General features: G+C 31.4%; 1 protein-coding gene across 1 annotated transcript; it reads left to right on the top strand.

Annotated features, from left to right (window-relative positions):
• Positions 1-321: 321 nt before the first annotated feature.
• On the top strand, positions 322-17,815 carry LOC139874696 (probable carotenoid cleavage dioxygenase 4, chloroplastic). The gene is made up of 4 exons (XM_071862122.1): positions 322-329; positions 437-511; positions 976-2,136; positions 17,420-17,815. Exons 1-4 carry the CDS (start codon positions 322-324, stop codon positions 17,778-17,780), a joined length of 1,605 nt encoding a protein of 534 aa, XP_071718223.1. The 3' UTR covers positions 17,781-17,815.
• The last annotated feature ends 242 nt before the right edge of the window (positions 17,816-18,057 follow it).

Genomic DNA, 18,057 nt, shown 5'->3' with positions numbered 1-18,057 from the left:
AGTGATTAGTAAAGAGTTTTTTGTTGGCTTTTCGCCTTCTTTCAACCAACACCCACACCTCATCAGCCGAGGGATTAGGAAAAGTCGATGGGGGATTGTGATTATTCTGATGGTTATATTGACGAGATGATTGCGCAGGTAGTGGATGAATACGACGACGGCGGCCAACAGTGGCCGGAGTAAAAGGCGAGGTTGGAATATTAAACGCCATCCGAGAGGCCATGACTTGCTATTTTTTGTTGATTTGAATAAAACACAGATCGATTTTTTGTTGATTAGATTCCTTAATTCATTGTAGCTTTTGTGGATATGATCTTGGAAATGGAGTCGTAATCTAAGCCCGTAACTCCTTCCTGTTCTTTCCTGTTCTTCAAGCCCTCCCTAAAAGTTCCTCGAGATTTTTTTTTTTTTTTTTTTTTTTTTTTTGGATCACTAGCTTACTTCAATTCGATACAGTTTATACTACTAAACCATTGATAGTTTTAGGTGACGATGGGAGAGAGAGGGGAACGTAGAAAGTAGAAAGTAGAATGAAATATCCATTTATCAAATCGATTAATTCATCGATGAAAATCTGGATCTGGGGTTTCTTCTTCAAAGGGGAAAGTGAATTGTAAGGGCTTAACTCTAGACGTAAGTGTTTGATGATTGAACTTTTTTTAAAAAAAACGTGATAATATAACTATATAGAAATCATTGGTCCCACCATTCCATTCCGTATTTGTTTATATATAATCGTTCTTTTTGTTCCATGAAGGCACAATCGTGAAGTTTATACATATTTCCTTTATTATTCCTTTAATTTCTACATCTTTAATACAAATACGTATGACTTCTTTATCTACTCATCATATCATGCTCCCTCTAGCACCATCATTTTTTGCATCCTTTCAACATTTTGCCTATAGGGCTTCTATTATAAGAAACGAAAAAAAAATTAAAACATGTTATACTTAACGTCTCAAAACGGGCTAGACAAATTCATGAAGTCCCGGTTGAACCAGTACCAACTAAAATCTTTGATGCATGTGACCCAAAAAACGTTGAGTCTGGTAACTTTTCACCTATAGATGAACTTCCTCCTACTCAATGTGACCTCATTCAAGGCACACTTCCAAGCGCACTTGATGGAGCCTACTTTCGCAACGGTCCGAACCCACAATTTGTACCAAATGGTCCATACCACTTATTTGATGGAGACGGCATGCTCCACGCGATTCGTATATCCCAAGGGAATGCTACGCTATGCAGTCGTTATGTGAAGACGAACAAGTACGAATTAGAGAAGGATGCAGGGTTTCCCATTATTCCATTTTTCTTTACCGGTTTCGATAGTGTGACTACCATTATTACTTATATGGTAGTCATAGCTCATCACTTCTTAACGCGCCAATTTGATCCACACAAAGGTTTTGGCTTAGCGAATACTAATTTGACCTTTTTCGGTAATAAACTTTACGCTTTGTGGGAGTCTGATCTCCCTTATGCAATTAAACTCGACTCAAACGGTGATATAATCACTGTTGGTCGTGAAGATTTTGATGGTAAACTTTTTATGAACATGACAGCTCACCCTAAAACCGATCCTATAACAAAAGAAACCTTTGCATTTCGCTACGGTCCAATGCGTCCATATGTGACATATTTTTGGTTCAATGAACATGGAGAAAAACAAGATGATATCCCAATATTCTCAACAAAAAGTCCATCATTCTTTCATGATTTTGGTATCACAAAAAACAATGCAATATTTCCAGAAAACCAAATCATTTTGGGCATGAGGAAGACGGTTATTGGATGGTCACTCTTTAATGCTAACCCTGAGAAAGTGCCGAGGTTAGGGGTTCTTCCGAGGTACGCCAAGAACGAGTCGCAAATTATGTGGTTTAATGTCCCGGGACTAAATATTGTCCATGTCATCAATGCATGGGACGAGGATGATGGGGATACGGTGGTTATGATCGCACCAAACATAATATCGGTCGAGCACGCACTGGGAAGGATGGATCTCATACATGGATCGGTGGAAAAAATTAAGATCGATCTCAAAACCGGCATGGTGTCGAGACACCCTCTTTCATCTAGGAACTTAGAATTCGGTGTGATCAACTCGGCTTATGTTGCTACAAAGAATAGGTATGTAAGCAATATTACCACATATCTTAAAACATCAAGTAAATGAACAAAATGAACAGTAACTCCTACGGACGTATCTGCTAATCATACCAAAAAAGGTCCGTAAACCCTCAACTCCAAACCCTAAACCCTAAACTCTAAACCGTTCGTGTTAAAATATTCAATCTAAACCCTAATTTCTAAACGCTAAACCCTAATTTCTAAACCCAAAACCCTAATTTCTAAACCCTAATTTTTAACCCCCTAATTTCTAAACCATAATTTCTAAACCCTAATTTCTAACCCCTTAAAAAAAACTCAGAATCAAAACATTCAATGCATTGAATGTTTTCATTTTTTTCTTCGAGCGTTTTACCGCCAAAATAATAACATTTATCAAAAAGTATCTTTTTTAAATGTTCATTTTTTCATGTGATCTTAATGCCTGAAAAAAAATTTCAAAAAAAAAAACGAAAAAAATTACTTCCCCCCAAAAAAGTGCTTCACTCTTGATTAAATATATATATATATATATATATATATATATATACTAGATTTTTGAGCCCGTGCGTTGCACGGGTGTAAAAACCGTGCAAAAAATGTAAATTGCAGCTTATATTGGTATGTAAATAACGATATTAAAAAAATAGAATAAGTATAATAGTTATTTAATAGTCTGTGGTGTTTTTTAAAAATTCTTTTAAGTTTAAGAGCTTGTGCTGTTGACAAATTTTAAAAATTATGTTAGTAACTTAATTTCCAAAAATTATTTTTTCTCACCATTAATATCGTTTTAATTATTCTTATGAGTTTAAGAGCCCGTAGTGTTGGTTTCAGAGCCCGTGCGTTGGACATGGGTAAAATATTTTACAATTATTATATACAATTATTTTTTGAATAAAACCCGCGAGTTTAATTTTAAAAAGGTTGTTAGTCATTTCAGCAATATAAGGGTACTCGGTGAAGTCCTCATGTATAATTAATATTATAATAGTTATATTTGTATGTTCGTAAATATTTTAAGGGTTTAAATTGTAAATTCAAACTACTTCCATATATATATATATATATATATATATATATATATATATATATATATATATATATATATATATATATATATATATATATATATATATATATATATATATATATATATATTCTTCATATCAAAAGTCAATGCAATTTCTTTTAAGAAAAAACTTAAACATACATTTTGTAAGCACATATTTGATATGGGCAAAATGTACAATATAACTGATTGCCAATTTTTAAAGAGAATTATAGATAAGTTTACGATATAATTGGTTGTCATTTTTAACAATTGTATATTAAAAGCTAAACCCTAATGGGTTTTCTAGAAAATTTTAGTTTATTGTTATAATACTAAAATAATTTAAAATAACAATAAAAATATATAATATTAATTTAACAATTGTATAATAAATAAAAAAATACTATTATTTATCAAGTTACCTTCTAATAAATACAAGTTGATGATGAGGCTAGGGAGCAAATCAACCATTGATATGCTACGTTGATTTCCATTAAAGGTAGAGTAATACGGAGTAGTAATAATTAATTTGGATTTACATAAAAGGTAATAATAATAATAATAATTGTAAATAATATATATAATCTATAATCTATACATATAACCTATATATATAACAATCCATAAATAACTTTCAACCACAATCAAGAAAAACTTTTTGATATATATATATATATATATATATATATATATATATATATATATATATATATATATATATATATATATATATTACTTACTTTAACCCATAAACTCCCGATTCAAAAAATAACTCAATACGTAGAGACAACTCAACTTGTTAGGAACATACCTTATCTCTCACAAATCTAACGAGCTTTCAACTTTTGTCTATTTTGAATTATTATTTAACCCTAAAATTGATCATTGACAAATTAATGACCTTAATATGACATAATGCAAGAAAGTGTACGCATATTGAATATCAACGTAGAATTTTTTCCGGCAAAAATAACGAATACAATAAAACAAAGACAACTTTCATCTAGATGAAAGAAACTTAACAACATATAACGAAACAAAACGGCTATACATGAAATTAGAAAACAAAACTACAAGAGCAACCGTTATCTACAAACGAGCTTAACCGGGGTCTAAACTGACTAATCGACCTCAACTAAATGAAGCAAGCAAACAAAACACACAAAACGTAAGAAAACAACAAATATTAAGAAAACGAATCAAATTTGTATAAAACCGACCCAAAATCTTAACTAGACAACCAGCTAAACGAAACTGTAACACGCTATTTGATCCCGAAAACTATATAGTGTCATTGCATGTATTTATGGTGGATTGAAACGATAGTATGTTTGGCTTAAATACGAAAGAAACGATAGTAATATTAGCTGTAGTAGTACGAGGAAAAGAAATATGTTCTACAATTAATGATACTCTTTTATTTTCTTCGTTATAATTTAATACAGTACTAGTATTATTGCAATACACTACTAGAAAATCGACTTTTCCGAGCGACGAATCCGGACGACAAGTCGTCCACATAGGTCAATCCAGACGACTAGTTGTCCGCAATGAATCGTCCGGAAAGCTTCGTGCCTAAAGGTTTTCCGGACGGCTTGGCCCGACTTTTCCGGACGACATGGGGGCCCACATTGACTTTTTCAAATGTGTTTCTGGACGGCCTTTCCGGACGACATTTTGCAACGACTAGTCGTTCGGAAAGAAATAATAATAAAATAATCATTTTCTTTTTTTTAATTAAGTTAAATGTTCGATACATTTTTACTGAACGACTCATTCCGGACGACTAGTCGTCCGGAAAGGCTTCTGTTGTTTTCTTAAAATAATTTTTTGTTGTATATTTTTCAGCCGTATAACCGGCACATTTCAATATTAAAACTTGCTTTACAGAAATATTAGACATTCAACAACCGACAATAATATTAAATAAATCCAACAATTACAATAATTATTCAAACCGAGCTACAATCCATCAAACAAACATTCAAAAAATAGTTTAACCCTAAACGCCTTCGTGCAACAAACTACAATGTATCAAACAAACGACAATCAGTGTGAGCGATCGTTTATAGTATAACACAGTCTACTTGTTGCCTTCGAGCATCATGCTGTTTCTTTCTTTTCTGTTCTTCCTCTTTTACTCTCTTTTTTGCAGCTTCCATATCTTTTTTCATCTTTAGCATTTCCTCTTCTGACTTCTTTTGAACAGGCGCCGTTTTCTTCTCAGCCTCTATACGAGCAGCTCGCTCTTCTTCTAATAATTGTTCCAGCTTTATATATACATTTTAACATACTATCCAAATTTGGACATAACGTCCAGAAAAAACTATAATAACCATGTAACAATAGATACCATATTTAATATACGCTTGAATTGGTCATCTCGTACCAATGCATTCTGGTCACCTTCTCTGTCATATTTCTGTAGAAAAATAAAATGATATGTGCACAGTCATTGTATAAGTAATAAGCTTGAGTGCATCCAATAGTAGTAACTAGTAACAAGTATGGCCTTAAACTCATTGAACAGTTCATTACGGTATGGAGTTCCATTGTTCTTTAACTGCACCATGTGTACTTAATGAAGTAGTTTATGCACTTGATCCAGTCGTTTACTTTCATCTTTTGTCTTGTTATTAAAAAACAAGATATCGATCCCCACATCGACTCAAGATTTGCTGTAATAATAAATCAAATTCAGTAGATCTAGAGCAATTAGTACAATATTGTAACTTCAATAAAAGCTTAGATTAAACAAAAGCATGAATGCATCAAAATATCAAAGTAAGATTAATAAGTGTATAATAATAATAATACAAAATGACAATAACTAAAATTATTAATTTGCTTCACCTTAAAAGACTCAGAAGAATCACTTAAAAATCATCTAAAGTATAGTCCTCATCTTCAAGTTCATCTCCACCAGTGAAAACAACTATGATGTAATCAAGAATCTTACTTCCAAAAAGTGTAATCAAGCTACTTATGACAGACTTTTCATCTTCTGTAAATCTGTTGCAAACCGAAAAGACAACCAACACAGCATGAATCCCATCTCTAGCCATATCAATGCAACTAACAATCTTCTTCCCAATAAACTCATGCTCAAGAGATGAATCAAACAGCCCTGCAAGAACCTCAATATCATAATCTCAAACTAGAAAAAAATAAAGAAAAATGTAAACAGAAAAAGCACTAATAATCTGTGAAGGATTCGTAGGATTCTTAATTTCTTTTCGATGGAAAACAACATAACATAATCTACATCACATAGAAAATTGTATAAAACAACATAACGATGGAAAAAAGCACATTTGTTATGGAAAACAACATAACAAATTGTATAAAACAACATCAAAATTGTAGAAAATTGTAAAAATAACATAACATAATAGATTAAAATAAAACAAAATAATATGCCCCTAACATATCAAAAAGCTGGAAAAAAAAAATATGTTGTATAAAGGAAAAACAAGAAATAAAATAATATAGCCACAAAGAATCTTAATCTCAATAGCCTAATCAAGCTTCAACAATACAAAGATTCAATCTTTAACAAAAAAACTTACAAAATTAACAAGCGTGAATCAAAATAAACCCTAATTTATTTCAAGATTTCAAAAGGGGTTTTTTTTTGTTAAAGGGTTCTTGGTGCATACAATAACAAAAATGGAGTACATAATTGAAGCATGTAATTGTGTATATAAAATAAATGAAGAACAATTAAACTTTTCAAAAAAAAAGAAGACATACCTTGTTAGCACTTTGAGATGGAAGATTATGTTGGATTGTGTGTTGAATACCTTGAAATCTAAGCAAATCGCCTGAAATTGGCGGAGTAATTTTAGATGTGTTTTTTGGTAAAAGTGAGAAAAAGTGCAGCTGCTCCTGTCCTTACTGTATTTTTTTATTCCGGGCGACCCTTTGCGGACGACTAGTCGTCCGGAAAGGTGAAGAAGGAAAACGAAAAGATAACGTCCGCCATTTTTTCCGTGAAAAGTTACATATTTATTAAATTTTTATTTATTATTAATTAAAACTTATATTTACTTATATTTACTTATATTTACTTATATTTACTTATATTTATTAAATATCTTATTATTATTTAAACAATAAAAAAGTTTATTAATTAAAATAAATATAAATATGTGTTTTATATGAATATATAATTTTAATAAATATTTTATATATATTTTGGTGAAATTTTTAATTTTTTTTTATATATAATCAATTTGAAATCTTTTAGTTACTTGTATTTTTTATCATCGTCACCATCATTTATAAAACAATGAACTACTTTGTTTCTCCACTTCCATATAGACCATAAGAGAACATAACGTGTCGTAAGACAAGCCTCATTAACCTCTTTCGACCAAATATCGTAGCTTGCGGAACTTAGCACATTAAGGATGCCATTAGGAATTGTTGTTGAGATACCCCACCAACACAATAAGCTACGCCATAAAAGAGTGATACGCGAGCATTGAGTGAACAAATGATCACGATCTCCCAATGAACAATACCATCTGTCGGGGCAGTTGTCAAGGAGGCGGGCAACTATAAGAAGCCTTTCCCTAAACAAACCCTAACAAAACAATAATTAAACCCTAAACAAACCCTAATTTTAGGAATGGCGATGGATCAGATATGGATCGGATTATGCCATATCCATATCTATATCCATTAACCAAAGTTTTATCCATATCCATATCCGTTAACCAAAGTTTCATCCATCCATATCCCCGATGGATTATTCGGGTTATGGTTGTAATGGTCGGTTCGGAAGCTTGATCTGAACGTTGTAGAAGGCGATAAATTGGATTGATCCGCTCTGGTCTGACCGGGCGCTTGAAGTGTTACCGTCATTGTTAAGGTCCAATAGAGCTCTAGAACGTTCACTTGAAACCGCAAAAAACACTGTTACATAACACCGTTACATAACAACGTTACATTACAACGTTACATAACACCGTTACATTACACCGACACATAAACACTGTTACATAACAACGTTACATAACAACGTTACATTACAACGTTACATAACACCGTTACATTACACCGACACATAAACATTGTTACATAACAGCGTTACATAACAACGTTACATAACACCGTTACATTACATCGACACATAAACACTGTTACATAACAACGTTACATTACACCGACACATAAACACTGTTACATAACAACGTTACATAACACCGTTACATTACACCGACACATAAATACTGTGTCATAACAACGTTACATAACACCGTTACATTACACCGACACATAAACACTGTTACATAACAACGTTACATTACACCGACACATAAACACTGTTACATAACACCGTTACATAACAACGTTACATAACACCGTTACATTACACTGACACATAAATACTGTTACATAACAACGTTACATAACAACGTTACATTACAACGTTACATAACACCGTTACATTACACCGACACATAAACACTGTTACATAACAACGTTACATAACACCGTTACATTACACCGACACATAAACACTGTTACATAACAACGTTACATAACACCGTTACATTACACCGACACATAAACATTGTTACATAACAACGTTAAATAACAACGTTACATTACAACGTTACATAACACCGTTACATTACACCGACACATAAACACTGTTACATAACAACGTTACATAACACCGACACATAAACACTGTTACATAACAACGTTACATCAAACCGACACATAAACACTGTTACATAACAACGTTACATTACAACGTTACATTATAACGTTACATAACACCGTTACATTACACCGACACATAAACACTGTTACATAACAACGTTACATAACACCGTTACATTACACCGACACATAAACACTGTTACATAACAACGTTACATAACACCGTTACATTACACCGACACATAAACACTGTTACATAACAACGTTACATTACACCGACACATAAACACTGTTACATAACACCGTTACATTACACATACACATAAACACTGTGTCATAACAACGTTACATAACACCGTTACATTACACCGACACATAAACACTGTTACATAACAACGTTACATTACACCGACACATAAACACTGTTACATAACACCGTTACATAACAACATTACATTACAACGTTACATAACACCGTTACATTACACCGACACATAAACAATGTTACATAACACCGTTACATTACACCGACACATAAACACTGTTACATAACACCGTTACATTACACCGACACATAAACACCGTTACATTAGGGCGGGAAACATTTGGTATACTATTGGGCGTACCATTTGAAGGTAGAAATATCTATTTTCCCGGTGAAGACCTCGAAGCTCTTCCTCAGGATATTCCAAAACATGAAATGACCATACTTGGTTGTCGTTATCAGTGTGATTTTATTTTCAGTAACTTTGTATGATTTTCATTTAATGTTCGTCGTTATAATGTGATTTAATTCAGTAACTTTGTTAGAAATCGAAATTAACTGCGATTTTTTATTCATTTAATAAACTACAACAACATAATTAAAATACCACACAATAAAATATTAAAACAACAACATAATTAAACTAAAACACAATAAAATATTAGAACAACAACATAATTAAACTGAAACACAATAAAATATTACACAAACGACATAATTAAACTAATACATAATAAAAGTTTCTTCATCTTCCAAAAGTAAGTAAAGAGAAATTCGTCCGGAACGCCAATTGACGGTTTCTTTTATACCGCACCACTGTTCTTCGGTACGAAGATACTTAGCGAACAATTCTGGAACACAATCATCTTCAAAATACAACACGTCAGTGTGTTCAAACGGTACATTTTCTTTCAAGAATTCTAACAAATCCTCTAAAGCAAGGTTGCGAATGTCAATTTCTTCGAATGAAGCTTTCGAACCACGCGTATAATCGTACTCTTTATTTTCATTACGGAATTTACTACCGTAATACATGTCAAATGAGACGATAATCGTTGAACTCGTTATCATTTTTATATTGAGAAGTTTTTAAATATTTAGTTGATGAGTTTGATAACTGTGTGTAGATGTATAAATACACAAAAACAAATAGAACTAAAAATCGCCCGGAAAGCTTTCTGGACGATAAATCGTCCGGAAAGGTTCTCCCGCCAATTTTTTTGGAGCCAAATTTTTTGGAGCCAAAAATTCTGCCGGACACCTTTCCGAACGACTTGGTGTCGTCCGGAAAAGTCTGGTCAACCATCTTATAAAAAGCGAGACTGAAAAGTTATTTTTTTGTCATTTAGCTGACTTTTGTGGATGATAAATGTCGTCCGGAAAGGTGTCGTCCGAAAAAGCTCTTTTCTAGTAGTGATATGTTCTCAACAGACAAAATTGACATTAATCATACGTTACAAAAGAGACAAATTAAAAAAGTAATCAATCATGTATTAAAACCAAAGTGACATTGGTCACTCACTCACACCTAATAATATAAATAAATTGACCCGTTAATTTAATTGTCCCTTTTAAAAGTCAAAACTGTTGTAATTTAGTAGTTTATAACTACCTTTAGTAGTCTAATCTATAATTGTAGAATTAAATTTAATAACATAAAGAAGAAGTACTATAAGGAATACTCTGTATATATATATATTGAATAAATGGTGCTCTCTCTATATCTCCAATGAGCAAACATGATGCTCTTATTTATAGTAATACATGATGGCTAAATTGTAATATTATGTAGGCAACTTGTTTGGTGGGAGGATGGCAGTATTCAACAAAGTCTTTATAGATATAGTAATATATGAAAACTGTCATCCACTTTTAAATTTTTCTATACAGATATATTATTATAACACTCCCCTTGGATGACAATTTTTATAAGAGAGCAACTAGTACTGCCTCGTTAAAAACCTTGCTAAAGAAAAACCCAGTGGGATAAAAACTTTAGTCAAGGGAAAAAGAGTGCAGTATAGAGTTGACTCCCCCTCAAGTAGACATCGCTGAGTCGTCACATCTCTTGAACTTACCTCATGCCAACATTGTGAATGTGTGTTCTGAAAATAGCGATTGACAGTGCTTTGGTATAAAGATCGGTAGAATTGTTGATTGAACGTATCTCATTTTAATCTGGTTGTCTTTTACGAGATCTTGAGTATATTAGAAGAATCTGAGGTTTTCATCTGAAACTGTATCATCTAAATCTTTTATGTACAAGTTTAGCCCCTGTGATTTGTCTACAGTCTCCTTCATGGTTTGCTCAAACCCTTGTTTCAATCCTATTCCCTTTCAGTCTTTTCTGAGCCTTACCAACATACCATTCTTTTCCATCAAAATTATGACCGTTAAGACCCTCTATGGATTTGGCTGCTCGTCAGCATTTATATTTTGTTCTGTCACTTTTGATACTCTTCTTTCATTTGTATTATGTAAGCTGTATTATCTTCATATATAGTTGTTGGTGAAGATTGTTGTTGGTCTTTTATAGCGTTCTAGTCCACAAGAATCAATAATGATTTGTGTCATTGATCTCAAACCAAACATATTTTTGAGTAGTTTCATATAATGCAATCACTTCGTCATGATTTGATGATGTTGCAACAAGGTTTTGTTTTAAGAACGCCATAATTTTGTGGTACCTCCATTTAGGAATACATATCGAGTTTGAGATTTATCTTTATGGGGATTTGATGAATGACCTGCATATACATAATCAACCAAATCTTGTTTTGAAGCGTTAGAATAAAATAATTTTAAATCAGTAGTTCCTCGGAGGTATCGAAATATTTGTTTGATCTCATTCCAGTGTCTTTTGGTAGGAGCTGAGTTAAACCTTGCCAACAAATTAACTGCAAAAGAAATGTCAGGTCTCGTACAATTTGTAAGGTATATAAGAGCTCCAATTGCACTAAGATATGGAACTTCTGAACCAAGAACATCTTCATGTTCTTCTCGGGGACGAAATGGATCAGTGTCAACATTGAGTGATCTAACCACCATAGGAGTACTTAATGGTTTTGCCTTGTCCATATTGAAGCGTTTTAAAACCTTTTTGGTATAATTTGTTTGATGTACAAGTAAACCATTAGGCATATGCTCAATCTGTAAACCAAAGCATTATTTGGTTTTTTCGAGATCTTTCATTTCAAATTATTTCTTTAGAAGTTGAATGACTTCATGAATCTCTTTATTTGTACCTATGATGTTAAGATCATCGACATAAACAGCTATAATCACATATTCGAATGTTGTTTTCTTAATGAAAACACATGAGCAAATAAGATTATTTGTATACCCTTTGCTTATCAAGTAATCACTTAATCGGGTATACCACATGCGACCCGATTGTTTCAACCCATATAAAGACCTTCATGATTTAACGGAATACATTTCCTTGGTTCATTAAATGCTTTTGGATACCTTAAACCCTTTAGGTATATATATATACATACATACATACATACATATATATATATATATATATATATATATATATATATATATATATATATATATATATATATATATATATATATATATATATATATATATATATATATATATATATATATATCACTATTAAGTGATCCATATATATAAGTAGTAACAACATCCATGAGATGCATTTTTTAAGAAACTGCCACGTTGATTAAGTATCTAAAAGTAATTGCATCTATTACAGGAGGATAAGTTTTTCTCATAATCCATTCCTGGTCTTTGAGAGAAATCTTGAGTTACAAGTCTGGCTTGACCTTGTAAGTTCATTTTTCTTATTTTCTTTTCGAATTAAAATTCATTTGTATCCCATACATTTTACATCTTTAAAAGTGATAACTATTGATCCGAAAACTTTTCTTTTATTAAGCGATTCAAATTTAGTTCGTACTGCTCCTTTCCAATAATCCCGATCATGTCTATTTTGACATTCCATGATAGATTTTGGTTCTGGATCATCATCATCATTCATGATGTCATATGCAACATTATATGAAAATATCTCATCAAGATTTTTTATTTCATTTCGGTTCCATAATATTTTTGAATGTACATAATTGATTAAAAATTCTGTATTGACATTATCAATCTCCTCTGCAGAAGGAGTATTGATTTGTGGTTCTTCTTAAACATTTTCTTTTACCTCATTATCAGCTAATTTTATTTTTCAAAGATTTTTATCATTTGAACCAATTGGTCTCCCACGTTTCTGGCATTGCGAAGACTCATGAGTGACATTATTGCCAGCTTTTGGAATTTTAATTCTAGCTTAAGCATTTACTGCTGGTATATATATGATTTAGTCACTCTTTTTTTTTTGTATCTGTAAATGCATCAGGTAATTTATTTGCAAGTTCTTGCATATGCATTATTTTTGAACTTTTATTTCGCATTCTTTTGTGCGATGATCAAGATACTTTAATTGATGTTCACATCATGAAACATCATTTTATTTATTTTTTTCATTTCTCCCCCTAATTTAGGGAACAATTTTTCATTAAAATGACAATCAGCAAAAACGTGATGTAAAAACATTACCCATCATAGATTCAATATATCTTATGATTGAAGATGTTTCATATCCAACATATATTTCAATCCTTCTTTGAGGAACCATTTGTTGTGGTGGTGCAATTAAAAATACACTACACAACCAAATGTTCTAAGATGTAAAATATTTGGCTCTCGACCAAAATTAAGTTGGTAATGGAGAATATTTATGACTTGCACTTGGTTTAATGCGAATTAATGTCACATCATGTAAATTTACATGTCCCCATAAATATTAAGAGTTTTGTACTCATTACCAATTGTCTAGTTATTAGCTGCAACCGTTTATCTATTGATTCAGCTAAACCAATTTTGTGTATACACATGAGCAACTGGATGTTCAACAACAATCCCTATTAAATGCTTGAGATGATAACTCACCAGCATTATCAAGTCTCATCCTTTTAATGGTGTAATCAGAATAATGTCTTCTCAATTTAATAATTTGTGCAAGAAACTTTGCAAATGCCATATTACGGCTTGATAACACACAAACATGAGACCATCCGCTAGATGCGTCTATTAGAACCATAAAATATCAAAATGGTCCACATGATGGATGAATTGGTCCATATATATAACCTTGAATTCTTTCAAGAAACATTGGTGATTCTTTCTCAATATTCTTTTCATTAATCACCATATGTGCTTTTCATTAATCACCATTTATGCTTTTTCATTAATCACCATATGCGCTTTTCATCATATATCATTTTCACCATATGTGCTTTTAATCATATGCGCTGCGCTTTTCATCATATGCACTTTTCATCATATGTGCTTTTTATCATATGCACTTTTAATCATATGCGCTGCGCTTTTTATCATATGCGCTTTTCATCATATACGCTTTTCGGTGCTACATAGATATTTCTCATTTCTGGATATTATTGACTGATAATCATATCCATTATGATATATATCAGAGAAACTTAACAAATTTCTCTTTGATTTGGGAGAAAACAAGGCATTGTTTATCAGAAAATTCGTACCATTTGGTAATATGAATTTTTTGCTTTTTCCGTTCCTTATATCAAGTTTGCAAGACCTGATATAGTATTTATAATTCCTTCATTTGATTTAAATCAATGAAATATTTCTTAGATTTGATCATAGTGTGTATGTTACCACTATCTGCAATATATAGGTCTTTACCATTTAATTGATGTTATATTTCAGCAGGATTTATACTAAAACTTCAAATAAGTTAAGCAAATAATGAGTTATATTTCAGCAGGATAATCAAATTATATTACCTGCAAACAACTTACAATCTGAAGTACATAAAAGATAACACTTAATAAAATATATGCGTTATGGTCTAAAACCATTTATTTATGAGTGATACATAACAAGCTAGGCATCTTAGAAAATTCAAACCATTCAAGTCTCAAGGTAGCTCAAGGTTTATTTGATCAAGATTTTTTAACAGATTCACTCTCGTTTTCTTTTATTTTAGGACTTATTTGTAGAGCTAAACAAGATGTTCATGTATTCAAGAAATACTAGACTGATGATCCACGTTACCAGATCATTAATAAGAATCTCCGGGATTCTTATAAGAGCGTCTACTAACATCTTCAATTTTATTCTTTCATGGATCACCATTATTTCTTGATAATTAATATCGTATCTATCTTTGAGTATTTTCCATATTATACTTGGATCTTCGATCATATAATATGTAGATTCTAAGGACTCGTCAATATGTTTGCTAAGAAAAATACTTGCTATTGCTTTCTCTTGTTCGGAACAATTATTATTTTCATTCAGGGTTTCTAAAATACCGATTGATTCGAGATGTTTTTCTACATTCATAACCCATGTTAAGTAGTTGTTCCCACTTGATTCTAAAGGAGAAAATTTAAGCCTTTTCAAATTCGACATTTTCTATTATCAAAAAGATGAACAACATAAATCATAATCATAATCAACTTCTATTTATAGACAAATAATAAAATGTAATTAGAATCATTTTAAATTCATAAGTAGCAAATAACAAAATAATGGCATGATTACAAATGATAAAACCACAAGAGCAGGATAGAATATAGGTTCATCCCGTGGTAAATTAGCAACAATGATGATAGTTAGTATGACCAATACAATAGGAAAAATCATCCTTGTGTGAATCATCTTTATAAAAAAACTTTTTGAGAGTGGTAATCTGAGAAAATAAAGATTGATTTATGAAAATGTGAAAACGGAGATGTTTATTTTATATTTGAAAAATATAGTCGTTGTAACGTCGTCAGTTGACGTTAACAACCGTTATATACATATGACCGTTGTAACGTCGTTAGTTGACATTAACGACTGTTACGTACTCGTTGTATTAATAATAATTTTAATAAAATTCTTTTATTAGTATAAATACGATTACTATAAATACATTTAGTATAAATACGTTTAGTATAAGTACGAAGATTAAGAGAATAAACATATTATGCATAAATAATAAATTTTAAGAATAAACATTAGTATGCATGAAATAAATAATGATTAATTGCATAAGTAATCATAAATGTTAGATAACATAAATATAAATGTTAGTGAAGTTAATAAAAGTTAGATTACAGAAATATAATTCAGGCGGTATAACCGACCATATATAACTTAAATAACATAAAAATAAATGTTAGTGAAGTTAATAAAAGTTAGATTACATAAATATAATTCAGGCGGTATAACCGACCATATATAACTTAAATAACATAAAAATAAATGTTAGTGAAGTTAATAAAAGTTGGATTACAGAAATATAATTTTACATATGATGATAATAATATTTACCTTACTAATAAATAATAGAAGATATCGTTAAAGAATTTCTTACCTTGATTAGTGACTTGTGCTTGCTTATATAAACCTTGATTATACGGAGCACTTCGTGCTGATAACGTGTTATAATTTAGTAGTTTATAACTACCTTTAGTGGTCTAATCTATAATTGTAAACTTAAATTTAATAACATAAAGAAGAAGTACTATAAGGAATACTCTGTATATATATATTGAATAAATGGTGTTCTCTCTATATCTCCAATGATCAAACATGATGCTCTTATTTATAGTAATACATGATGGCTAAATTGTAATATTATGTAGGCAACTTGTTTAGTGGGAGGATGACAGTATTTAACAAAGTCTTTATAGATATAGTAATATATGAAAACTGTCATCCACTTTTGAATTTTGCTATACAGATATATTATTATAACAAAAACTATATATTTATAAAAAGGGTTTTGCTAAAAAAAAAAAAAAAACGTTTTATTTTTAAGTGTCAACGTCACTATATTCAAACATCATTGATTGCAAATATATAATTTATACACTAGAAAATGTCACTATATTGTGCAATGTGAAATGTATTTTTCACATCTAAATTAAAGGGTTACATTTACATTTCTAAAAAAAGTAATACTCCGTAATATGTACTCCTTAATTGGGATCTTCTACTTCTTTTCCTTTAAACTTGTACATGGTGCAACATTCACTTCATGATTCATAAAGAGATTGTATAAAAACGTAACTTCCCAATCCGTATGACATAGTGTTCTACTTGTGGATTTTGAACACAATTTTTAGAGGAGCCTATAAGATATTGTCAAAATGTCAATGTCTACTTGGCTTTTCACAAATTGCAAAACATACTATACGTACTAGGTGCAATTAACTCCAATTTACAATCCCTTTATCGAGTATTTTGTGCAGGTATGTGTATTGTGCAATAGGAGACCCAATGCCAAAGTTCTCGGGTGTTGTTAAGCTTGACGTTTCATTATCGGAAGTTGATAGACAAGAATGCATAGTTGCTAGTCGGATGTTTGGGCCGGGTTGCTACGGTGGGGAACCGTGCTTTGTGGCTAGGGAACCCGACAACCCCAATGCAGATGAGGACGACGGATACATAGTCTCATATGTGCATGATGAGAGCAATAATGAATCAAGGTTCTTGGTGATGGATGCCAAGTCAGCAACACTAGAAATCATCGCTAGCGTGAAATTGCCTCGTCGTGTTCCGTATGGTTTTCATGGTTTATTTGTTAGAGAAGGTGACCTTAACAAGCTTTAGGCATGAATGCTCTATATAAACCATACCACATCTAATAAAAGGATATAAAACAAAAAGTAACATTTAAAATACAGTGATAATGATATTTATACATCGTTCATGATTTGTAAAATGTTTAATATATATAGTACTCCACCATTATACCACTCCTAACCATAACATCCTTCCTCACCGCCACTCGAAACATAATATTGCATAGAAAGCATTGTCAATGTAACTTAAAAACGTAAACGACTTTCAATGTATTCTGTTGATTTTTGTGAGGTTAAGAATGTTT

The sequence above is a fragment of the Rutidosis leptorrhynchoides genome, chromosome 1, assembly GCF_046630445.1.
Source record: "Rutidosis leptorrhynchoides isolate AG116_Rl617_1_P2 chromosome 1, CSIRO_AGI_Rlap_v1, whole genome shotgun sequence".
Classification (NCBI taxonomy): domain Eukaryota; kingdom Viridiplantae; phylum Streptophyta; class Magnoliopsida; order Asterales; family Asteraceae; genus Rutidosis; species Rutidosis leptorrhynchoides.
Note: the sequence above shows the minus strand (reverse complement) of the source record. Positions and strands in the feature narration are given on the sequence as shown.

Excerpts from the sequence above, each read along its gene's own strand:
- LOC139874696 (XM_071862122.1), top strand. Across the intron at positions 512-975 it reads GATGGGAGAGAGAGGGGAAC|ACAAATTCATGAAGTCCCGG; the intron begins GTAGAAAGTAGA and ends AAAACGGGCTAG. Across the intron at positions 2,137-17,419 it reads TATGTTGCTACAAAGAATAG|GTATGTGTATTGTGCAATAG; the intron begins GTATGTAAGCAA and ends TATTTTGTGCAG.